Below are 27,568 nucleotides of genomic sequence, written 5' to 3'. Positions count from 1 at the left end.
TTGTAGATTTCATTTCACTCCTTCTTTGTATCCATACAACAAAATAGTGATGATTCAATAAAAATGATTCAATTTTATTCATAAAAGTATGTTTTGTTATGACGATGTCACGTTAAACTATATCGTCCGTAAACCGACTTTACAGACAACCAATTTTTTTTTAAGGATTCCACGTCGTACTTCGTGCCCGAGTTTCGTGTTACAAGTTTTAATTCGCAACGCGAGAACACACGGAGGTCTGATTTCCGCACAACTCCGGCGGGCGGTGGAAGGCTTGCGCCGGTCTTGCCCCGTTGCGTCCTGTGGGGCGGATGACCCCACCTGCCTGGCAGGTCGAGACACGCCCGAGCGGCGGCGGTCGCTAGGAACGGGGAGATTGAAGAGCCGGCAGTGCGGGCGCTGGCTGTGGCGAGGGGGTTGGAAGGGACGAGACCTCGCTGCTGATTGGACAGTTCGTTAACCCCGTCAGACGAGTAGTAATCAAGTTGCAATTACCGGCAGGGACCGCTGTCCCGATGCGGACCTACGCGTCCGCATCGGGGACCGAGCGGTAAGGCGTAACACGCCGCGAGCGCGGGAAGTGGGGAAGTTGAGTTGGGAAGCTACCTACGTGCTTTGAAATAAATAAATAAATAAATTTAAATAAAAAATTTTAAAAAAAACAATCTTAAGTGTGATGCCGACAAATTTGCCATGTCCTTGAATCATCCAGGAAGGTATGGGAGAATCTTATACTGATATTAGTAAAAGTGAAATTTTATCTGTATGTTGTTGGCATAGCGAAGAGCCTTGATTAGATTCTCCAAGCAAGTGTCCCTTCGCACCTCACAGAGAAATTTACTATTATTCATTATTCATAATGCCTCAAAAAACTTTTGCCTTTAAAAGAAAACAAATTCCTATAAGCGCCTTGAAATTCCTGAAAAAAAAAAAAACACCCTAATCCGCCGAGGTCATTACCTTGGCCTTGACCGAATATTAGAAATATTTAATTTTTGACCAAAAAATAAAAACAAATATAAAAATATTTCATACGTCACACCCGCCTTAATGGATTCAAGAAACGTTTACTTTTCTTTACGCCCACCATCTCGAAAATCTGTAATTATCATCCAATTTTATAAGGGAAAATTTTAAATTTATAAAAAAAATAATTAATAAACTTTTAAGACGTCACGGCTGCCATCGTGGTTACTAGAATATTATACTTTTCGATACGCCCTCAGTAGTATAGGAATGACGGACCGGAAACAGGCTTCAGGCTGTGGTGCCGGTGCCGGTGTCCGCCATCTTGGATTTGTGACGTCACGGCCGCAAAAATTCCTCAAAATTCCTCAAAAATGACTCTAAATGACTAAAAAATTCCCGTTTTAAGAAAAAAATTCCCGTTTTCGAGGGAAAAATTCCCGTTTCGAGGGAAAATTTCCCGTTTTAGTCCGTAAAAATCCCAGCGGATAGAAATGTCCTTAAAGAGGCTTAAGCATCCTTAACTCAAGCCGCAGTTAAGCCTCTATCAGGACTTGACCTTGACCGTTTACCTTGACCTTGACCTCGGCGGCCATTTTGGATCCGCCATTTCGGATGACGTCATTGTGTTCTCGAACATTCCGGCATTGTGTTTTCCGCCATTTTGAATTATGACGTCACCGTTGCAAATTTTGTTACGGTCGCCATCTTTAAAATTTTTATTTATTATCCGATTTTAAGGAAAACATTTTTAAATTTATAAAGAAAAATTAAATAATAAAATTTTAATAAATTATTTATAAAAATTACATTTATGACACGGAGTTCGGAGTCCTCGGTTCGAACCCGGTGAGGGCAAAAAAATTAAAAAACGGCGACCGTTCCTTCCCCCGTGGTGACTGCTGGCAGACTGACTCCCACCACTTTTTTTCAAGGCATATATAACAACATCTAGTATGACGTCATGACCGCCATCTTGAAAATCCGTAATTTTAATGCTAGATATTCGGGTAAAAAATTTAAAAATTATTAAAAAAAATTAATCAACCTAATTAAATAATAAAAAAATCCTTAAAACCACCATTGCACTTTTCGTGACGGCTGCCATCTTGAAATCGCCCGCTGGAGGTCACCATCTTGTTTTCGTCTGTTAGAGTGTGCTGATACCATGTTAGTATAATTATCTGGTCACCACACCTTTGACCTTGACCTTGAAATTAACCTTGACCTTGAAATGTGACCTTGAACTTTGACCTTAACATTGAATCTTGACCTTGAAATTTGACTTTGACCTTGACCTTGAACTTTGACCTTGAACTTTGACCTGAACCTTGAAATTTGACCTTGACTTGAACTTTGACCTTGACCTTGAAATTTGACTTTGTCCTTGATATTTGACTTTGTCCTTGTCGACCATCATGGATCCGACATTTTAGGTTCAGTACATGCTACCAGGAGCTACCACCTGCTGGAGTACGCCATATTGTGTGTGTACTTGTATTACAGAGTACATTTCCATCTGGATAATTTTATTCTAACCCGCTACAGTGCAGTAATCATTTATTATGGAGGTGCCCCCGCCATCTTGAAATTCGGCCGCCATCTTGAAATCATGTAATAATGTAGCTAGAAAATCGGGAAAAAATCCAAAATTCATTAAATAAATCACTCATTAACTTACATATCGATTCGATCCGCTCCAGTCCTTGGTTCGATCCTCGATCGATGCAATAATGTTTAATTTTATGGGAAAAAAATAATAATTTCAATAAACCATGTTCAACATTCTTAAAGAGACTTTAAATCCTCTACTACCATCATCCTATCAGACATCAAGACCACCATATTGGAAATTCGTAATTGCAATGCTAGAGATTCGGGAAAAAGTTCAAAATTCATTAAATAAATTTGTAATCTATATACTGATTGATTAGATCGACTAAGGTCCTTGGTTCGATCCCTGGCCGATACAAAACAATTTTAATTTTAAAAAAGTACCAGAAAAGTGTAAGGTTCAAGAAATAAAACACCACAAAGTCTTTTACAAACATAATATTTATTACACAATTTCTATCCTACTACAGAATCACTTGCGAAAGTCAGCAATCTTATAAACATTTAGCCCTGCATAGACGTGCAACGACTACTTCTTAGCTCCAACAGCTCCAAATGGCTCCAACAGCTCCAAATGGCTCCAACAGCTCCAACAGCTCCAAATGCTCCAACTGCCTTTTCTTTCAACAGCTCCAATGATGGCTACAATGCTACGAGTCTAAGAGACTACGAGGCTACAAGGCTACGAGTCTAAAAGGATCTAGCTGGTTCCGAGTTATACATGGCTGCGAGACTGCATGACTAAAAGACCGCATGGCTACGAAACTACATGTCTATGAAGCTACAAGGATACAAGTCTACTAGGCTCCAACACGCAATGTACTCAATGTACGCGCATACATGCAATTTACACGCAATAAATGTAATGATTGCACAGTACACACAGGAAACGGAACGTACACACAGTACACACACAGGAAACGGAACGTACACACAGTACACACAGGAAACGGAACGTACACACAGTACACACAGGAAACGGAACGTACACACAGTACACACAGGAAACGGAACGTACACACAGTACACACAGGAAACGGAACGTACACACAGTACACACAGGAAACGGAACGTACACACAGTACACACAGGAAACGGAACGTACACACAGTACACACAGGAAACGTAATGATCACACATACAGTAGCGGAGACACACACACAGGCTTAGTTGGAAATCAGAATACAAGAAATAAAAACATTAAATATCAAAGAAAAGTTGTGGCGGTTTTCTCCGTGTGCTTCCGATTTGTCTTGTCAATATTATGGTGGTTTTCTCCGTGTGCTCCCGTTTATTCTTGACAATATTATGGTGGTTTTCTCCGTGTGCTCCCGATTATTCTTGACAATATTATGGTGGTTTTCTCCGTGTGCTCCTGATTATTCTTGACAATATTTTGATGGTTTTCTCTGGGTGCTTCTGATTATTCCTGACTAGACATATGATTGTTTTCTCCGAGTGCTTCTGGTTACTGATGAGGAATTGATCTCTGCATGAAGGATTAGTGAACTTCTGCTACTTAATCATAACCTGTAATATTTTTATCAGGTGGAAATTTAAAAAAAAATCATTACTCAGTCGAATAATAATAATCTCTGAGAAATCTAAGAAGCACTAACAGGAAGGATGAACTTCCTTCTCCTTGGAGTCTAGCGAAGCCAATCTTCCTTTGCAATCGATAGTGAGCATTCCGCATCCCACATTAATGAAATATATATTATTTACCTGCAAGCAACACGTGGCGACATCTGTTGATGACAGCCAGAACTACTTGCATCAATTTGCTTTGCATTAGATAACTTAACTCTCGCTGATGAAATATTTAAAAAATTATATTTAAGAAATGGTTCCAATTGGAGAAAACTGACAGTTTGTATCTAACATTAGTCACAGAAGCTACCATGGATCATGGTTTTTTATCTGCAGCTGAATCGGAAGGAAGCCGCTGTAGATACTGTGGCAAGGATTTTGTCATGAGAAGGAATGCTAGACGTCATGAGAAGAATGATTGTGCTAGAAACCCACTACGCAACATGTTAAGCTGTAATCGTTGTAGCAGGTTGTTAACACGAATTGACAGCTTAAAAAGACATGGTAGAACATGTAAAGTCAAGACTACTTACGGCATAGAGGACACCGATGGATCCACTAGACTAAAGAAGAATGATCTGTATTACGACAATAATTTTCCTTGTCCTGAGCGTGATGGTATTAGCTCACCCGATCGTGAGGAAGAACATAAATTGAAGGATGCTAATGGCTTCGGGAAGACTGAAACTAATGGAAGTATCAACACCGTGAAAAGTGAGAATACATTCAAGCCTATATTCAGTAGATCCTCCATTCTTTGTAAAAATGATGGACTCCTAAAAAGGAAGCATGAAGACGATGAAGACACTTCGACATCATCGATAGCGAATTCATACGGTAATCTGGGTGAAGAGGATGTCTTCTACAGTGATTGTTACAGTGACTCTGAGGCTTTTGACAAAGGCATAGACTGTGATGAAGCACCTAGAGCTGACAAGATCGAAGAATATGGCGATGTCCTGAGACCGAAACTATGGAAACGTCGTGTTATAATAAATAAATCTGATAATGATTATTATGATCACTGGAACGATTTTGATATTAACAGTATTTATAATAAACAAGCAAGTAAGATGGTGGTAGAAGAGATTGATTACACATCATGGAAAGATCCAAACATATTGGTTGATCGGCTAAGACTTCTACATGGCTCGCTTTGTGCAGGAAATTATCCGTGCATCAAAGAAATATCCTTCATACTCAAAGAACTGAGGAAAGCTGGCTACATACAATAATGGCTTCTTTTACTTGTATTTGTGTAATGTTGAGAAGTAATATAATATTTAAAGTAAAAATTTAATGTTTTTATTTCTTGTATTCTGATTTCCAACTAAGCCTGTGTGTGTGTTTCCGCTACTGTATGTGTGATCATTACGTTTCCTGTGTGTACTGTGTGTACGTTCCGTTTCCTGTGTGTACTGTGTGTACGTTCCGTTTCCTGTGTGTACTGTGTGTACGTTCCGTTTCCTGTGTGTACTGTGTGTACGTTCCGTTTCCTGTGTGTACTGTGTGTACGTTCCGTTTCCTGTGTGTACTGTGTGTACGTTCCGTTTGCTGTGTGTGTACTGTGTGTACGTTCCGTTTCCTGTGTGTACTGTGTAATCATTACATTTATTGCGTGTAAATTGCATGTATTGCGCGTACATTGAGTACATTGCGTGTTGGAGCCTAGTAGACTTGTATCCTTGTAGCTTCATAGACATGTAGTTTCGTAGCCATGCGGTCTTTTAGGCATGCAGTCTCGCAGCCATGTATAACTCGGAACCAGCTAGATCCTTTTAGACTCGTAGCCTTGTAGCCTCGTAGTCTCTTAGACTCGTAGCATTGTAGCCATCATTGGAGCTGTTGAAAGAAAAGGCATTTGGAGCATTTGGAGCTGTTGGAGCCATTTGGAGCTGTTGGAGCCATTTGGAGCATTTGGAGCTGTTGGAGCTAAGAAGTAGTCGTTGCACGTCTATGCAGGGCTAAATGTTTATAAGATTGCTGACTTTCGCAAGTGATTCTGTAGTAGGATAGAAATTGTGTAATAAATATTATGTTTGTAAAATACTTTGTGGTGTTTTATTTCTCGAACCTTACACTTTTCTGGTACTTTTTTAAAATTAAAATTGTTTTGTATCGGCCAGGGATCAAACCAAGGACCTTAGTCGATCTAATCAATCAGTATATAGATTACAAATTTATTTAATGAATTTTGAACTTTTTCCCGAATCTCTAACATTACAATTACGAATTTCTAATATGGTGGTCTTGATGTCTGATAGGATGATGGTAGTAGAGGATTTAAAGTCTCTTTAAGAATGTTGAACATGGTTTATTGAAATTATTATTTTTTTCCATAAAATTAAACATTATTGCATCGATCTAGGATCGAACCAAGGACTGGAGCGGATCGAATCGATATGTATGTTAATGAGTGATTTATGTAATGAATTTTGGATTTTTCCCGCTTTTCTAGCTACATTATTACATGATTTCAAGATGGCGGCCGAATTTCAAGATGGCGGGGGCACCTCCGTAATAAATGATTACTGCACTGTAGCGGGTTAGAATAAAATTAACCAGATGGAAATGTACTCTATAATACAAGTATTCACACACACAAGATGGCATACTCCAGCAGGTGGTAGCTCCTGGTAGCATGTACTGAACATAAAATGTCGGATCCATGATAGTCGACAAGGACAATGTCAAATGTCAAGGACAAAGTCAAATTTCAAGGTCAAGGTCAAATTTCAAGGTCAAGGTCAAAGTTCAAGGTCAAGGTTAAAGTTCAAGGTGTAATTTCAAGGTCAAGGTAAAAGTCAAATTTTAAGGTCAATGTCAAATTTCAAGGTCAAGGTCAGAGTTCAAGGCCAAGATTCAATGTAAAGGTCAAATTTCAAGGTCAAATTTCAAGGTCAAGGTAAAATTTCAAGTCAAGGTCAAAGGTGTGGTGACCAGATAATTATACTAACATAATATCAGCACACTCTAGCAGACGAAAACAAGATGGTGACCTCTAGCGGGCGATTTCAAGATGGCAGCCGTCACGAAAAGTGCAATGGTGGTTTTAAGGATTTTTTTATTATTTAATTAGGTTGATTAATTTTTTTTAATGATTTTTAAATATTTTCCCGAATCTCTAGCATTAAAATTACGGATTTTCAAGATGGCGGTCATGACGTCATACTAGATGTTGTTATATATGCCTTGAAAAAAAGTGGTGGGAGTCAGTCTGCCAGCAGTCACCATGGGGGAAGGAACGGTCGCCGTTTTTTTAATTTTTTTTGCCCTCACTGGGTTCAAACCGAGGACTCCGAACTCCGTGTCATAAATGTAATTTTTATAATTAATTTATTAAAATTTTATTATTTAATTTTTTTTTATAAATTTTAAATTTTTTTTCGTTAAAATCGGATAATAAATAAAGATTTTAAAGATGGCGACCGTAACAAAATTTGCAACGGTGACGTCATAATTCAAAATGGCGGAAAACACAATGCCGGAATTCTCGAGAACACAATGATGTCATCCGAAATGGCTGATCCAAAATGGCTGCCGAGGTCAAGGTCAAGGTCAACGGTCAAGGTCAAGTCCTGATAGAGTCTTAACTGAGGCTTGAGTTAAGGATGCTTAAGCCTCTTTAAGAACATTTCTAGCCGCTGGGATTTTTACGGACTAAAACGGGAATTTTTTTCTTAAAACGGGAATTTTTGAGTCATTTAGAGTCATTTTTGAGGAATTTTGAGGAATTTTTGCGGCAGTGACGTCACAAATCCAAGATGGCGGACTCGGGTACCGGCACCACAGCCTGAAGCCTGTTTCCGGTCCGTCATTCCTATACTACTGCCCTCCATCTTGGATTCTAGAACGCTGCATTTTTCGTCACGGTCGCCATTTTGTATATGTGTAATGTCATTTATGCAATTTTTAGTTACGGCCGCCATCTTGAAAATCCGTTATTATTATTATCCGATTATAGCAAGAAAGGTTTTTAAATTATAAATAAAATTAATTTTATTAAATTGTAATAAAAAAGGTTTTGCATCATGAAGTCCTCGGTGCGAACCCGACGAGGGCAATCAATTAAAAATGACGGTGGATCCTTCCTTCACACAAGCCACCAGCAGACTGACCTAATTCCAAGGCGGATATTATGTATGTCTGTATGGCGTCATGACAGCCATCTTGTGTTCGCCTGCTGGAGGCCGCCACCTTGGTTCCGACATATTCTTTTCGTCTGCTAGAGTTCGCTACCAACATATTAGTTCAAATTTTGATCGCTAGAGTGCAGGAATCATTTATTACTGTGATGTCCGCCATTTTGTCATTTGGGTGCCATCTTGAAATTCTCTAAATATTAAACTAGAAATTCGGGAAAAATTCCAAAAATCATTTTAAAAAATGCACTTGTTAGAATAATGATTGATTCGATTGATTTCTGTTCTTGGTTAGCTCCTTGTTTGATGCAATAAATAATAATTAAATTAAGATTACCAAATAAGTCCAGGTCCGAGAAAAAATTACAAAATTACAAATAAAAAAAATTATCAGCTGTCCCAAGACATAGTAATCGTCTAAGTAATGAATATTTTTTTGTCTGTATTTCACCTAAAAAAAAATTTAAGTACCGATTTAGTAAGTGTAACGCTGAATTAATTTGCCTGTTTCATTATGAAAAAAATTACATGCTTGGAATTTTTTCACAGGAATAGTCAATAGGACATTAAGAAAACCAACAAAATATTGACAGAAATAACTAGAAGCACACGGAGAAAACCAACAATATATTTAAAGGAATAATCAGGAGCGCACAGAGAAAACCAACGCACGTTTTTTCCTAAATCAAGATCAGTGAATATATATATATATATATGAATCTGGCTTGTGCTAGAACTCTATCCTTGCTGACCAAAGAAAAAGTTCACAAGCAGGCAGAAGCTGTTTTTGTAAATATTGTTTTTATTTTTTTTTTGTTCGCAGACTATTTTTTTTAACGATGCAGTTAATTGCATGTAAACTTACAAATGTACAAATATCTGTAATTTTACATGAACATTTTTGTTTCATTAACAAAAAAAACTTTACAGTGTATGCGGCCTGATTACGCAACGTTAGGAAAATACAATCTCCTCGAGAAAGGCAATCCTGCGTCTGGCTCGGAATCGCGCGAAAGCTGAAAATTGCCGCAGTTGAAAAGCGGCTCCTGAAATCCCGCCGAAGTTGGTTGTATCGCTTCCGGGGAAATGATTTCAGCCGAGAAACGTTGCCCGAGGAAATGAGCGGCTCTTTCATCTTCTGCTTCTTCCGAAGTGGCTGCCGAACAAACTTGAGGGCGCTACACTCCCTTCGTCGCACTCCCCTTTGAATAGTGCTTGTGAAGTTCAAGGAAATAATTTTGTAAGATATGCCGTTAGCAGGTTCTTTATTACAGGATTAAAAGGGATTAGATTCGCCTGGTGTAAAACCCAGCGCGCAGTGTCAGAAGCGGTCGTATTGAAAACGCCCTATTGCTTGAAGACGTTACTAACTAATCCTTCATGACGTCCTTTCAATAGCTGACGAAAGTTAATAGGCTTTGTTAAGGCGAATTTTTTTTCTTTTTTCTTAGAGTAATATGCAAAAAAAAATATTTGTTTAGGGACTAACAAAAGAGTTAAATATCGAGACACACGACACCAAATTTTAAAACAAAACATGAATTTCCAATCGATGATGTCATAAAAAGTATGTTGGTTGGATTATTCATAATACTTATTTATACCGTACGTTTGAATATACTGAGTTAACCAAAGCTAAGCCAGTATTTTGCCCTGAGAAAATTAACATCAAACGATAGTATCCACCATGGAGGTTATTAGTCAATCAAGTGGTGTATGATTTGAATAGTGAAGTACTCTTGTTAGCAATTGGCTAGAAAAACATGCCGTAGCTGTGTAAAGTCGAATGCCAGAAGTTTGAATGAAAATTTGAAGAGAACTCACCAAAAATAATAGAAAAAAGGGCACAATGTTGTGAGTATTGTTAAACAAACGTGACAACATTAAATCAGCAAGAAATTACCTTTAAACTTCATTATAATCACAGATGTGTAGATCTACAGGCTAAAAAAATACTTAGTGCTGTTTTGTAATAAAAAGAATTGGTTGTCTGTAAAGTCGGTTTACGGACGATAGTTTAACGTGACAACGTCATAACAAAAAATTGATGAAATGATTGATCCAGAAGAAAAGGAAATTTGTTCTGCCTGAGACTGAGCCGTAATAGGTTTTTGCAACCAAACCATTAAGGCATTAAAAATATTATATTCTTTAAGGAAGAATTTTTTTTAAATTTTTCTATCTTTTGTATGATAAAATCTACCTCTGTATACTTTTATGAATAAAATTGAATTATTTTTTTGAATTATCACTATTTTGTATGGATACAAAGGAGTGAAATGAAATGTACAATTAAATTAATAAATTTACTTTTATTTGCATTCATTAACTCAAATATATTTATTACTTATGAAGTGTCGGGCGCGTCGTATTTATTTTTACAAGTACAAAAAAAAATTTCGCTTCGGCCGGGATTCGAACCGTCATCATGTGAATTGGCAGTCAACGATACTAACCGCACAGCCACGAGGCCTTATTAAAAATTATTGTTTCAGATTGTGTAAATTAATAATATTCCACGCACGATATTTGTTTGAATTACTTTTAACCAGCATATTCTCTGTTGGAGACGAAATTTTTACACGCTCGTGGGCTCATAACTATAATACGGTGTGTGATTGAGTTGATCAAATAATAACTCATAACAAATAATTACGAATGTCAAACTAAAGCGTGAAAAGTATCATACCAGCAATAAATATTTATTTACACAGCTAAAACAATACTCATACAACACTGTTTAAATATACTGATAAACACTAGTAATTAAAATAATACGTACCTTCTTGTAAGAACGCCATTTCCTTGCGAATATACTCCCATGGCGCGGTGCACAACAATAACCTCAAACCCCGCTATGTTGTCGTCTGCCCCAAGCCGTGTGTGGCGACATGCGCAGGCGTGATCCAACCGGCGCGACCCGCCTATCCCTGCAGCATGGCGGGGTGAAACCTGAGCAGTACGCCACCACGTGCCGGCCGAGTTCTCTGTACCGTCCGCAACATACCAGAGAGATGCCACGCATGCGTAAACAGGACACATCCGTAGTGGGACATCCGTAGTGGGACAATTTTTCGTGCGTGCAGCCAGCGTTCATCGATTTATTAGACGTTGTCACGTCAAAAAAATCACGCTATTTGAAAACTGCTCAAGATATCCGAGTGGAGTCTGTTTACTAAAAGCAGAGTCTGTTTACAAAAAAGCATTTAAGTATACGCTGAGGGTGGATGAGAAATAATGTTTCCGAATTTTGTTTTTTAACTTTTTTTTAAGGTGATATAAATTGCTAAAAACGTGTGTTTTCAGAATAACATTTAGACATGAAACTCCAGGTAAAGACTCTTGAAAGCACGGGAGAGACCTCGAGAGACTTACGTTACACGTTTACCTTCATTTATATGCTGTATCATGTTACGGTTACCGTTAGAATTTCACAGTAGTCCTGTGCACGACGAGAAGACTGCGCGCCAGTTCAGGGCCTATACCGCGCTAGAATATCCTAATACCCTAACTCCTGCTTAATTTTTTTATAATAAAAAAATATAGGAATCGCTTGACATGTCATATTTATGGGTACCTATGTATAAAAGAAATAATGTTATAGGTATTTATAATTCAGATTATCTGAAAAATTTTATTACTATTTGTTTAACTACAAAGTTATGTGTATGTAATACTATGTGTATGTGTATGTAAAACTGTGTACATGTAAAACTGTATGGATATGTAAAACTGTAAAAAATGTAAATGACATGTTCCATAGCCTTATGGTTTCTACCAAAAGAAGGCTCAATGGAATACTAATAAAATAAATAAATAAGCACCAGCGAGCGTCGCGCTTATCATCCCGCCTCGCTGACACGGATTTACTCTCCCACCCCCTCACCGTAGAACCGGGGCACGCTCCATAAGAGGGCTCTCTGTTTGGCCTCGCAACAGAACTCCCAGGCACGGAGGTTCACGCTGCACAGATCCCCGCCGCATTGGAAAGAGCCTTTCATCACCGCGGACCTGGAGCACTCAATATGCCGATGCAGTGCGCCATTAACCGTCCCATACGTCACCATCAAGTCCGCTCCGCGTGTCCGCTTTGATTTACAACTGCAACAGACCTGCAGTGAGTCCCACCGACCCCACACAGGCGGCGCGATCGGAAATGGCAATACGCCCGTGTGTGTGTGCGTGTGTGTACGTTTACCGTGGGACAGGGGGAGTGCGATTTACATGCTAACAAGTTTTGATCTTCCGTTCTGCCAGCGATTATGGGCGGGGGGCGGGGTCGATTCATGACCAGTTTATCGAGACACCGGAGACGGGCCGCGGCCATGCTTCAGCCATTACCCGGCCTGAAAACATTGCGTCGCACGGACATGAGCTCGAAGTGCATTTCAGCTTATCTGAACCTTTTTTTTTATCGACTCCTGACATTATCCCTGTTAAAACTGACTGCGTTCCAACACTTAAAACTAGCTCTTCTTTTTTTTTGCTCCTCTTCCAAATGATTTTAGTGCAATCTACAGTAAAAATGTATATATCATTTAATACCTAGTTTTCAGTTAATATTGCAAGAATGTATCTTTCAATTCTCAAATTCTCAATTGAAGAAAAATCTGCATTCTACTTATAAAGTAACAATATTTGCGATCAGTCGTTTATGGGTTTAATATATTTCAACTGCTATACGTATGAATTTAAAATTAAATACGGGTTTATATATGTCCGTAAATAAAATAAATGTATTGCTACGAGAGGTCAGAAGACCGGCACAGTAAAGGATTTACCTTGTTGACTCAATAAATAAAATGAGGGTGGTTATTGTGCAATATAATCAATTATACGCAACTATATACATATGTGTGCATATTGTCTGTAATGTCGATTTACGGACGATAATTTTACGACATAACGTCATAAGAAAACATTGATGAAAAATTGCATACTTTTTAATTTTCAAATATTATTTACAGTTTTTTGCAAATTTAATTTAAATAATTAGTTTGAATATAATCAAAAACAATTAGTTAAAAAGCCCGCCTTAACCTGTTTGATATTATAGAAGATTTTCTCGCACGGCGGTTGGCCGGTTCTTGCACGCTCGGCTCAGGCGGAACGTGACAACGAGTCATGCTTTTTCCGTGTGTGCAGCCGGCGTTCATCGATTTATAAGACGTTATCACGTTAAAAATATAGATCAAAAATTTCATCTTCAATTTGCGAAGACCTCTGGTTACCAATATTCCAGGTATATTGTTAATTTACGGCTATCTTAGAAAATTTACGAACGCTGAGTTCACTTTTAACATAAATCCAAAAGAATAATCTTGGTATATTAACAAAACATTAAAAACTTGTTAGGTCTACAGTAAGAACACTCTTATTTTTTTTCTATCTGAAGGTTAAACGTTTGTTTAGAACGTAACATACAACTCTAAAGTCGATAAAGGCGTAGTTATACGAAGATTCAGTTATTGGAAATTACGAACATGTTTTCTTTTATTTGAGTTAAATTCATTGTTAAAAAGTTCGTGAATGTACTGTAATTTATAACAGTGTATATAAAATAGCGTTAAGGAGATTAAGACCTATTTAGGTGAAAAATCTGCGGCATTGTCAATTAAAACAATTTCAATAAATTGGCCTCAACACTCGGGAAAATAATATACCTAACGGCTGTTGGTTTCGAAGAATATAATATAAAAAAAAAAACTTACAAAATTTCATATCCATATAAGTTGTGTGTATGTAAGTTCAATTTTCCCTCTAAAACTTTTCAGGAGTTCGCGTATAGGGGCGAAGGTAAATAAACTTCAAATCTTGATTCAACTTTAAAAAAACAAAAAAATTGTTCGGCCAACAATCTGTTTATCGCAGGCCTGCGTGGAATCTCGCAAGAAATTCAAGGACAAACTTTAGCAGTTTAATTAAAACCAGAGAAGTTTCCGCCTGGCGTTCTTCCTGAAATATTTACCCGAGAGAGAAGGTAGGCGGGAGATAAGGCAAGGAGATCCCGACTAGTATAGGAGTCAAGTAAACTACGAGACAGCGAGCGGAATGCGGCGAACTTTCATACTCTATGGCAAGAAAATATTGTTACATTTTAATACCTAAACAGTTCCACTACGTAAATTGTGTTTTTTTCCTCCTACTTTGTTCCCATAAATATTCGTTAGTTACGTGCAGAGACGAGAGACATGGAGGAATTGCCCAGACCATTGAGGTATTAGTCTACGGAGTTGGTATCTTTTCTGAAGCTGAAGTCAATTGGTTGGCAAATGGATAGAAAAATAAGTCGTAGTTGTATAAAGGCCAATATGCTATATAATTGGTTAAATAACTTGAAAATAACTCGCTAGTGAGAATCGTAAAGATACCATCATAAAGTGAATATTGCAAAAGAAATACCAACACATCTGCAGGGAATCAGCGTTAAACTTCGTTTTAACAGAAAATTGTTTTGGTATGCAGACAGGTAAGGGGGGTGATCAGAGATTAGAAAAGGATACAGATGTAGCATTAGCCGTCAGATGTGAAGCCGTTTTACTCACCATTTTTCCCCCCCTGATTTTCACATACCAATATGGCGGACGTCTGTTTATATTTTTATAAGCTTTTTCAGCCTGCGTTTATTAACGACTGTGTTTAAGCTGTTCGGAAGAATTATTATATAGAAATGTTACTGGTTAACATGTTTATATAGTGTCACGAACTGGGAAGCAGAGCCGCGACGCGTGCCTCACACCTGAGCGGGCCCTCCAGCGGTAGTCTGGCCCGGGGCGTCTCGCACTGCCACTGACGTCATGCACGCATTAGCGTGGCTCGACCTCACCACCCCTTCCCTACTTCCTCCGTGCCATCCTTCCTCGGCGCTGTTATCTATCGCTGAGCGGCCTGTGGAATCCCGCGGGCCGCCGCGCGGAGTGGCGCGAATAAACACCGCCTTTCTGGACTTTTCGGAGCGTCGGGTCGGCGCGGGATGACGCGACTCGTCACCGCCGCTCTCGTCGGTTCGAGAAGGGTGCCACAAGTAGGTATATAACAAGCGACGCCGATCTCCGCGGGAGTTCCGAGCGAGTCCGGAGAGTTCCGCGAGTGAAGGGAAGTGCGACATCGGCGAAGAGGGTGAGAGACCTCCTCGAGAGTGGCGCGACGCGGAGCGACGGGATCGAGAGAGTGCGACTGAGTGGTGTGAGACTGTGTGTGTGGACAGGCGCGTGGTAAGGGGCGAACCACTGCTGAGCCTAGCTCTAGTGAGGAGTGCGAACTTTGTAACTTGACAGACATTGAGTGACTTGCGAATAAACGTTTTTAAGTGCCAGTGGTTGGTGATTGGACCTTTTTAAGTACAATTATTTATTAGTAATGTAAATATTAGTAATTAAACTGTGATAAAACTAATTGGGCCATCCCTTACGACTCCAGTTCTCCCCTTTTAGATCGTAACAATATTGTTCATCCACCAATAGGTAAGTTTGTATTACGTAAATCGCACATTGTTCTATCTAATGCTTCAAGGGAAGTCTTATTCGACGTGGTAGCTTCGTCCCAGACTATTAATGAGCAGTCATGCATCAATTTTCCAGTATTGCTCTGTTTTTAAATCTACAAATGGGGCTTGATTAGCATTTTTTTTAGCGGAATTTTGAACGTTGTGTGTGTGTGTGTGGGGTTCGGCCTCCTTCCAAAAGTGTAGCTGCATTCCTAATGACGCAACAGTTAATGCAATTGTACCAGTAGATAGACCTTACTTTAGCTAAGAGCAAGATGATTAAGAATGTTTTTTTTCCAGCACCTTCTGGAGCATCAAGGAAATATGTTTTTTCCTTCGCTCCTGTCAATCGATGTTAATATCACATTATAAACTTTTTTTATCAATTTTCACGTGATTTTAATCTTGAACCACAATTAGTAACAGTTTTCTCCTTTAAAACAATTTTTCAGTCTGATTCCACATATAATAGCATGGAAGTTCGTGATATTTCAAGGTTTTTGCGAAATCGTATTGAGCACATAACTTAAAAACAAATACTAATGTTGTATATCCGAGATTTGTAACAACATCATAATATTGTTTTCAGTAAAATAAAATGTATGTCAGTTCTCTAAATGAACGGCGAGATGGGTAATTTAGATTCCCGTACATTACATGTATATTTACATTAAATGATAAAATCCTCCAAACTGCTTCCGAGTTGTAGCTGTAAAGACCAGATTGATATTTCTCTACTTCGTTTGGTGATTGTATGCTGAATGTAGCTTGATCGGTACCTTTATTAATATATTTAGTGACGTATTGTATTGATTTAATAGAACTACACAACTCAAAGTTTATAAGAGCGTCGAAATTTTCTATAAGCAATGGGTTATAGGGAACGTGTTTTCGCACAGTTGCAGTTTGTCCGTCGTCACTGGTAGATGTCTGGCTATTGGATGATTTCCGAAAAATATTTTGGCACACTTGCCTTACCGCATGCATGGACAATCAGGATTAAATGCTTCGCAAGGATCGTGGACCATGTGTTTTTATACAATCTCGTACACGGTTGGATCGTCTTCATTATTTGGTAACTCCGCGGATATGATGCTATCAATTTGATACGGTTTAATTTAATTCACTAACCATACTAGCAGATGGGCATGTGGCACCCTAACGCTTCTGCCGTTCTGTAGTGTGCATGTGGCATCGAGGTGGACCAAATATGTGAGCGTTCTTTGTAACATGTAGGAGTTTCTGTAGTTTTAAATGGAGTACGCCATTCACTTTGTCGTATTTGTCTTGTGGATTTGAATAGGAGTAAACATTTTTTTTTTATTTCTGCCCAGTTCGGGTTGCATGTTGTTGTAGCTATGAACCGATCATGTTTACCTTGATGGCTGACATAAGGCATTGCGTCCTGCGATTTTTCATTTAAATATCGAGGACCACCTGTGAATGATGAAGGTATTGTAACCAATTGTACAATGCTGTGCTCATACGAGTGTACGGTATCTTGAATATGTGCATAAATTTCTACTCTTGGTTTTGTTTGATTGTTCCGAATATAAGCTAATCGACCCGATTCTATTTTTGCAAATTTGATCGCCTAAGTATTGCTTTGTTAACATTCCATACATAAGTAGGGTGTTAAAATTGTTTTGCCTTGTAATTATGCGGTAGAAATAATAGTTCACGCATGAAACCGTTTTAGATATAGTTTCTCCACTAACTGGATAAATTTTAGAAAGGTTGATAGTATATTCATCTTCTCCCCGACATAACATCAAGGGACTCTATAAGCTGTCATAAGATCGGTGCAATTCTGATATTTTCTGCAAATTGTGGTCACGGCTGCACAATAAAATATCTGTTGACTTAATGCAGTTTTTGGACATACGCCATTGCAGTTTGGCTCTGTTTGTAACTGCAAAACTGCAATGGCGTATGTCCAAAAAAAACTGCATTATATCAAAATTCCTTAATGCATGAATCATTCAGAGAAAATATCTCTTTTATCAAATAGTTGTCCAGCTATCACAATTGCTACTTCACTCGTGGATGTGGCATTAAATGGCCGCTGTGTTCTCCAGTAGGTATTTTATTTGCATGGATTACGACGTTGAAGTCAGGTATGCCCTGTGGAACACTGTCAATAGCAGTTTTGAAAGACTGAATGTAGCTGTCGTGTGAATGTAACATATCTTGTAGAGATCTTACCAAGATATTATCAATTTATTGCACCGCGTTTATGATTGTTTTTTCTGGATCTGAAATAAAATAAATCTACAAAAATTTATGATTATCGGGCTGATATGGTAGCAAACTGCCTGCTAAGTGATATACTTGACCCTGAATTTTGAATGAAGGCATTAAACCTCGCTCAACAACCTGCGTACTCTTAAAAGAGAACATTTGAAAAGCATTGTTATATCGGCTTAAATTGTGAATGAATGAATGATTTAGATTTAGGATGATTATGAGCGTGTAGTGGTTCGGGTGGGGGAAGAGTTTGCTCTAATTTTTATTCATCCTTCCATTTCAAAGTAGAGCATATTCACGGACAACAGACACTATACCTATTGAAACGACAGGATCATTCTTGTATTCAATATGATAATCTCAATTCATTGCAGAATTCAATTCATTTGCCCCCCAAATTAATCGCCCTATGAGATCTACATCCATCCATGACATGAATAAGACGAACTTTACGTTCAATGGAGGATTCTCTGGCTCTCTGTGTCCTATGTCTATCTCGGTCAAGACTAAGACGTAACTCATCTTCAACATACGTTTCTCTATTTCTTCTCATAGAATTACTTTATCTTCTATTAGACTACCTGATTTCCTTTTCTTCTTCGGTTTCATCGTTAAGACACAAACGTTTTTTTGCATCTCTGGTACTACGACCTATATTTGGACGACTTCTTCGTGGCATAATTACAAAGTAAAAAATAACAACTTTAAAATTAGAAGAAGTGAAGTTTTTCTCTTTGAAATTAATAAAAAAATTATGAACTTAAATCTACAAATAATCAACATTACCTCTCACAAATCTATAACCTGACATTTTAAGGAATTCACTACGTAAATAAATAAATTAAAAAAATTAGTCTCAACTTAACTACCTACTAAAAATAGCCAATACTTGCAATGTGTACACACAACAACGTTAAAATTTACTTTAAAAATAAAAATAAAATGTAATTAAAAACTAATATCTTAAAATTAGAAGAAATTAAGTTTTATCCTTGAAAATGTTAAAAATTATATATGAAATTATATCCAGAAATAATCAATATTCACTAAGTAAATAAATAAAGAAAAGAAAAACACAAACTCAACTTGACTACGTACTAAAAAAAGAGCCAATACTTGGATTATGTACAACAGGGACACTAAATATTAAGCTACTTTTTATTAATAATATTTAGAGAGTAAATAAATAAACAAAATAAAAAATCGTATTACCTTTATTAATCGTTTGTTGCTGTAAGGTGAGGCGCTGCCTTATTGACAAAACACTGTCATAGTTCAGACATTTTGTACAAAATATTTACAAATTATGTATACAAATTTTCCTCGTTTAACAGAAACAGACAGCGACTTTGTTTTATACTATTTAGACATTAATAAGGATACAGATACCTAGTCTCATTTTTCCTGAAATTTTGTCTTTGTGATTGTGAATTTTTATTAGCTATGAAATTACTTGTACGATTTAGAACTAAAAAACGTGGGGCGTATGCAATAAATAATAGTAAGGAGTGTGGGAGTAGCTGTCGTCGAGAAACCCTACACAACAGTTCATACAATTTACTGTGCAATAAAATTGTTAGTGATAGTGACTTAGGTGAAATATTCATGCATCAATCATAAATTTCCTTCGCCCCAAGTTTTTCGTTTTAAATTTTTCAAGTATTTTCTTAGCTATTAAAAATTCACAATAAAATTTTCTATATATAATCTGTAGTGATGTTATAAATTTATATGTGTTATATGCATGTATGTTTCTAGGAAAAATTACATTTTTTTTTTATTTTTAGTCCGTTTTGAAAACGTGATATATTAATTTTTTTATTTAATTATTATTTTCTGCTATTTATTCTTGTAGCCTATATGTGAAATTTTTCAATCGATTTTAAACATCTTTATGAGATTATGATGTGTGACAAATTTTAGTTTTATTTCAGATTTTCTTCACCTGATAACATTTGCACCGACCAGACAAACAAATAAACAGACAGACAAGAAAGCGAGTTAATCTTGCGTTGTCATTCAGTTCTGAGCTGTTTTTAATGTTTTCAGTCTCTAGCACATCGGGAAAGTAATTTAAAATCGATTGCAAAATTTGTACTGAACAGACAAACAAACAGACAGACAAGAAAGCGAGTTAAAAAAACGTGTTAATTAAAAACCTCCTGGTGACTGAAAGGCCACGGCAAAACATAAACTGCTCCCTTGATAATAATCTTCATTTTTAAAAATATATATATAATTATTGTACAGCTAAAATTATTAAAAATAAATTAAGTTAGCATTAATAAAACGAATGAATTAAAATACATTAGAATAAAGGTAAAAAGATTATCGTAGCGTGGCCACTGGCCACAATATCTAATCACTAAACATGAAAACTTAATAGATGATGTTATAAAAATGTATTTAAGCCTTAATTCTTTTCCTAAATTTTATTTTCCCAAAAACAGATCCTTTACTGAAACATTTTACTACAGCGGTGTGTAGCTCAATGTGGCAGAGGTGTCTCATGAATCCAGTGCTGCAAAGTGATTAGAAACAAATTTTGCCATTTCTGTTTCCCAACCAAATGCTTTTACTCAGCCCTTGGGGGGGGGGGGGGTTGTTGGGAGGGGTAAAAGGGTTGCATTTCCGCTCCAGGAGATGTGCAAATAACATTTCGGAAAGTGTAAACAACGAACGTAATTATCTTTCGGGGACAATTCTGCAGGTATTGGATTTGAGTCCCGTAGCATATATTGGGTTGCTGAAAGGGGGAAAAAAGGAGGGAGGGTTGTGAAAGAAACAATGGACTGTTGCATATCGCCAGCACAGTTTCAATTAACACAAACGTGTGTTCAAGCCGTTTAGGAAATCATCACATAATTCGGCACAGCATTGGTAATGGTTTTGCGTCTCTGGACGATTAACTAATGGACCGTCATCGACGTATTATTTTTTTCCTTTAGAAAAACTTAACTGCGTCATCGGGTATATTGATCGTGCAGTCAGTATTTTTAAAGAGAAAGTTTTACTTGCTGGGGTCGGGTTATTTTTATTTATTTATTTAATTTCGCTATTTCCTTTCCAAGTTACATACGGAGTATGGCTTTTCGTTGACTTTTTCAGATCCAAACCTAACTTCTGAACTAAAAATTTAGGTTTATTTCAAACGATTTCGTAGACATTAGCCATGGCTGATATACTGAATGTCATAGAAAAACCTTAATAACTGACAAAAAGGTGAATACATATATTAACACTCGGAAAACAAGATTTAAAATCAGCTTGTGTTCAAATGTTTAACGTGTCGAGACCATAGTTAATTCCTTAAAATAAATTATCCCGAAAAAAATAGAAATAATTACTGTAAATAAAAATTTTTTTTATCTTTACATTTTCAGTACTTATTTACTTGCCGTTACAAATTTTTTACACTCTTTTCTCAGGAAAATTTCCATTTTTACCCATTAAGTTAATCAATTATTGACAGTAAAATGCCAACAAAGAAACACGGAAACAGCTGTTGCTGGCTATAAAATAGACTATAGATACATTTTTAATAAAACATTGTGCTACGAAAAGACGTTATCAACTCGTTATTTCCTGAAAGGCTGCACAGGGGATTTTGTGTAAGGATCATTGCAAATATTCAGAAGGTCAACAATCATGGCTGACAACATTTACTTCGCACTTTTCAAGAATTCTTTGTGCTAAAGTAAATGTTTCGCCAACTCAATTCGCGAGTGTTTCACAATTATGCAGTGTAATGCAAACATTCTATTTATGCTTACGTTTACTTTAATCAATGATGAAGTAAAAGGTTATATAGCTACCTATACAATAACGTATTATGAAATACGTGGTAAAAACAATTTATTATTTATGTGGCCTATGTCTGAAATAATTAAAATTGTTTCTACATTCATCCTAATTTGTATGGTGAAAGCCCTTACATAATTACCGCGTTGACAATGTAATTTTTGCATCATAAATAAACTTACAGTTACCACTGATGAGTGGTTATTCATATTACACTGTACCGTCCACAACAATTGCGTAGCCACTTTATTTGTAACAGGAGAACACTTCAAATAAAGCTTATATGATGCGGTACTTAACTCCGATAAATACAATTATAAATAAAACTATTTAGCATTTAAGCTTTTTAGGCATCGCCATCTTTCAATTTCGAATATTTTGATACCCGCTTGCAATAAAGTTTCCGTGCAAAATGTTTTGGCTCTACGCGGCATAGGACTTTAGCTTTGGCTACTTGTTGAATTCAACACTTGTGAGCTGGTGTGATTATCATAAAAGTTATTTTCTCGTGGCGCTTGCAGACTACAGCCTGCTAGTAAATATGTGGTTGCGCCAAAGTATAGAAGGTCTGGGCGATATTATTCATGTCTTGACATGCCCAAAAATTAGGATAAATAGTTCAAAATTATTATTATAGCAAAAATATGGAAAAATCCAAGATGGCGGGACTTAATCCCCTTTAAGGCCAGGACAAATTCTTACTGTTGATTCTTAGTTACTGAAATTTAAACTTTCCTTAATTTTTTTTTACGTGAAACTTCTGCGCTGAGGGGGTGACAATTTTCGAGTATTATTATAATTCCGATCGCATGATGGGGAAATAGCTAGGTACGTGGTGGGGGAACCGATAGAGGAGACGGAATTGATAGATATAAATGATGCAGCAAAGTACTTGCGCTCTTGTTCTCCTGCGCTTTTGCACTCTTACACTCTCGCGCTCTCGCGCTCTTGCGCATTTAAACACTTTCATGCGCGCGGTTGTTTCTTGGGGGGTGGACGTCCCACTATCCCCACTCCGGGGCCGTTGGTGCGGGCGGTGATCGCTGGAGCAGCCTTGAGCGGGCTCCACGTGGCGGCGTGCGGCTCAGATTGAACCCCGCCATGCTGCAGGGATAGGCGGGTCGCGGCGGTAGGAACCCGCCTGCGTCGGACGCCACCCCGACTTGCTGGCATCTAGTAAGGGAGTGTTTGGGCAGAAGGCAACAAAACGAGGTTTATCCTTAGTGTTGTGCACCGCGCCACTGCCCATATTAGAAAGAAAATATTGTTCTTTCATGTATGTATTATTAATTTAATTACTTGTGTAAATCAGTATTTTTAAACAGTGTTATGTAAGTATTGTTTTAGCTGTGTAACCAAATATTTCTGATTGTACAATGTTTTTCATACTTTAACTGGACATGGGTAATTATTTGTCATGCTTTATTATTATATTATTATAGTTGCGAGCCCACGAGTGTGTTTAAATATGTTAAAGTTAAACTAAGAGGCGTGAATATTTTTCGTTCGGAGTGTGTGACTGTGGTTCAACAAAGTAGCATTGCCAGATACCTACCTCAGACTACAGACGTCGATTTGGACAATAAGTTGAGATACATTTACTACCTAATATTTGGCAAGATTCAAGTTTAAGAACTATTTAAAATCAAAATTTGTTTTAAATGCACGAGAAAAGAATTTTAGTAAAACAGATGGAGGTAATATTTCAGTTTTTAACATATGTTTAGTAAAGCACCATGTTAACGAAGACTTCACTTCTACGAACCATTTATTAGGTCCTTGCTAAACAAGACATTTTAATGTAAAAGTTTACCCACATTACAATCTAATTTTTTTTTAAATTTTTGGACAGTTGTGCGTTCACAAATAGTACTCCCCCCCCCCCCCCCCCCCCAAATTACCACATAATTTTTTTTTCCAGATTCATAACATTGTGACAGATAACCCATTTTCTTCACAAAATAAGTGTTTAGGCCCTGCCGTCTTGGATTATCCATCTCTTTTTTTTTTTCAAAACAAATTATTTATTCGTGTGGGAAATAATTATTTCGTTTAATATCACACCGGTGTCCTTATTCTTCTCAGTTATTATCTCTTGGTCTATTAAAAAATATATGTATTATTAATGTATAGAGACCTGCAAAATTCGTGTATTTATTCGGTGATAGGCTAGAATTCAAACATATATACCTCTTAGATAATTTTGCTACTGGCTTACTGTTCATTTTGACGAATCTCAACCAGTTATAAACCCTCAACCGAAGAAGGATCGAATCACAGAAAAAACCAGCTGAGACGACTTACAAGTCGGCAGCCAATGAACTTGCGTTGTTTGCCCGAGTGTACAGGGGTATGTGCAGTCTATCCTGAAAGCCATCGAAAAAGCTAATTTATTTTGCAGGTCTCTAGTAATAGGCGATAAGTAGAGACATTCAAAATTCGCGGATTCATTGCCCTCTAGGATAGACTCCACAGTCCTTTAAATACTCGCGGAAATGACGCCTGTTCATTGGCTACTGACGCGTGAGACGTCTCAACTAGGCCGTCCGTAATTCGGCACTTTCTTGGTTTAGTGGTTCCCATTGGCTCACAGTTCCCCGGATAAAGTGCGGGCCAATCGCAGAAGCGGTACGAAGGTATAGTTGTTTTGATGCTAGCCTATCGCGAAATGAATCCGCGAATATTGCATGTCTCTAGCGATAAGTATCACTCGCGTCGCGGGTGGACCCTGGGGTTGACGCGAGCGGCGCGTGTGTTCCAGTGTGTAACCGCACGTACTACGGCGACGTGGGCAAGACGTACGAGCTGGAGCTGCACAAGCCGAGGGAGGAGCGGCTGCCCTTCCTGTGCCACCTGACCTTCACCGCCAACGGCCTGAGCCACGGGGACCTGGTGCAGGTCAGCCTCGCGTCCTCCATATGGACTAACTCTCGTCCTCCACACACCAACTTTTTGTGTGAATTCATTCTCGTCCTCCAGTGACTAGTGTTTTATATAGACTAACTCTTGTGCTACATACACCAATGTTTTTTTGTGAATTCGTTCTCGTCCTTCTTAGGTTATTATTTATATAGAGTGATTATCGTCCTCCACTGACTAATGTTTTTATATTGACTAACTCTTGTCTTCCAAACACCAATGTTTTTTGTGAACTAATTCTCGTTATTCTTAGATAATTATTTATATAGACTGATTCTCGTCCTCCACTGACTAATGTTTTATATGGACTAACTCTTGTGCTACATACACCAACATTTTGTGTGAATTCATTCTCCTCCTTCTTAGATTATTATTAATATGGAATAATGATCGTCCTCCACTGACTAATGTTTTCATATGGACTAACTCTTGTCCTCCATACATCAATGGTTTTTGTGAACTCATTCTCGTCCATTTTAGATTATTATTTATAAAGACTGATTATCGTTTTTAGAATTTAACGTAGCCGACATAACATCCTATATGTTGGTCAATATTCAAAAAAGATGGATTTAAGTTTTTCTCTTATTCCGTGCAGTGAAAATATTTTGAATTTGCTTTAACTTAGTTATCGTGTCCACAAATTATATATATGTATGTATTTAACTTTTGAGTTGATGATGGTTTTGGGGTTTATGGACCATGAAACGAAATACTATATAAAATGTTTCCGGAAGTCGCACTCTGGTAACGGTTACAATATGTAATATACTTCTTTGAAATCCACCTTGAACTAATGTTGACTAGCACGTTTAAAAATGTAATATCTCATTAATGTAGAGACATTTTTACAGAGAAAATACGATTCTTACAACAACTGAAATTTAAGAAACGGTCATTGGGGAAGCAAACACATCACGTCTGTTCTCGAGCGAGTAGATTCACCAGACAGCGTTTGTTACGAGGATATTTCATAGACGCTTTACACAGCGCACGGTTACTTAGCGACTTACGTAGATTACGCTAATGGATTCGGTGTGTTAGAGGATTACATTAGATTGACTGCAAGCCCCCACCTACGTGTGGGATAAGAGTATTTACCAGAGCCATAACGATCCCTGCTTTATGCCTCGATAAATTATCACGCTGGTTGGGAGTTTTCGTACCTGTGTCTTCTGTTGCACAAGTAGTTGTGCTTACGAGATTACGGAAGCGGTTACGTTTAGGCTATAATCCACTATAAATTAACCAGTTATACTCGTATTTTAAATTAAATTAGACGCCTTTCATTCCCGTTTGTAAGTGCATTCGTAGGGTATTCACAGAGTTCTATTTTAAAGATTTATTTAAACTCATATTTTTTTACCGCAGTCACATAACTAGTGTAAACTACGTATTCTTCTATGTTGTAACTATTACTCAGAGGATCTAAAATATACCTTCTGTTTTAACTAAATTATAGCAAGTACACTACAGACTAATACCGGACAACACCAAGATTGTTGTGTGAAAACCTTGCGTTGTAGTCACGTCAGTTCGATGAACAAAGTATGTGTTTAATATACATATGGTACCAACATTATGACAACCAAATAACTTTAGTTTTTTTAAGAATTTTTAATCGTGCAGATTTATGGATAAATATAAATATCCAGTTCTTTGAATTACTTAGAAAGAAATTATTCTATTTTGTGAGCAGGTAATATAATATATAATTTAACAATTTATCTATAATATATTTTTGTAGTCGCGCCTCTTGTCTCTAGGCTATTTTTCACACTCTGGTCTGTTTTTATAGCATATAGATGCCTGATATAAGTATTCAGTGTATTTAAATATAGTGCAAAGCAATTCGGGATAAAATTCTATAGAAGAAAACTGCCCAGAACAATATAACCAGTTGATGAGTGTAGTCGTACAAGTAAATCGTCCAAAATATGTTTATATTTTATAGTAGCATTCATTGACCTACGATTATAGTTATACTACCACCAAGCAAGAACCTTAATATGAATATTTATTGACGCCAATAACTCGAAATTATACATCAAATTTCATTTTGCTATTTAACAGTGAGAAATTGAACGGATTAAAATATTAAATAGTAAGATGACTCAGATGTTTGAGACGTAAAAATACATTGGGTTTATATTGCACTATTTTTATTTTATTTACTCAGTAATATTTCGAATAAAACGTAATTCATACATGAAAAAAATAACCATAGCATTGTGTTGTACATATTTACAATATATTTTCTTGTAGTGTTACGAACTATTACTTGAAACCTGGTTTCCAAAGAAATCTTTTGTTATAAAGTGCAGAGAATGTTTTTGTCTGTATTCTCTGGAGTCTTACTCGACGGTAGTTCAATCTCCTGTCTGTCCTTCACCGCGTGACATTGTTTCGGAGCATTCAACCCTGACTTTCAAGCCACGTCACATGGATAGAGACCCGGAAATTTCGGGGATTTCTTCTGGCCTCAGAGCAGAATTCAAAAACCTTGGGTGTGTTCAACCCATGTTTGCTTTTCCATTTGGTTGATTTCTCGGCGAGAATATTTTTACACCTGTTAATTGGCACTACCTGAGTCGCGTACTTCTCTCCTAGCCGGGCATCGTTGGCTCACGGCCGTAGAGGGGCGTGTCCAAAAAAAACTGCGGTCCAATCATCAACAGAGTGCGAGAGTGACTTGCGACTGATTGAATGCCCAAAATTTCCGTATCTCTAATCGCAGACTATTAACAACGCGTTAACGAAACGGAGACCAAAAAAAATAATTGCTTCCTCCTCCATCACGACA

The 27,568-nt window shown here is 37.4% G+C and overlaps 1 protein-coding gene across 1 annotated transcript in view; it reads left to right on the top strand.

The window, feature by feature from the left end:
• LOC134536448 (uncharacterized) overlaps nucleotides 1-27,568 on the top strand; it is a 603,478-nt gene that overhangs the window by 510,487 nt on the left and 65,423 nt on the right. Inside the window, exon 3 of the mRNA XM_063376163.1 lies at nucleotides 24,608-24,744. Coding sequence (XP_063232233.1) covers nucleotides 24,608-24,744 — 137 coding nt within the window. The remainder of the gene's footprint in view (nucleotides 1-24,607; nucleotides 24,745-27,568) is intronic.

This window comes from Bacillus rossius, chromosome 11 (genome assembly GCF_032445375.1).
Source record: "Bacillus rossius redtenbacheri isolate Brsri chromosome 11, Brsri_v3, whole genome shotgun sequence".
NCBI lineage: Eukaryota > Metazoa > Arthropoda > Insecta > Phasmatodea > Bacillidae > Bacillus > Bacillus rossius.
This window is presented reverse-complemented; position numbering and strand designations above follow the sequence as displayed.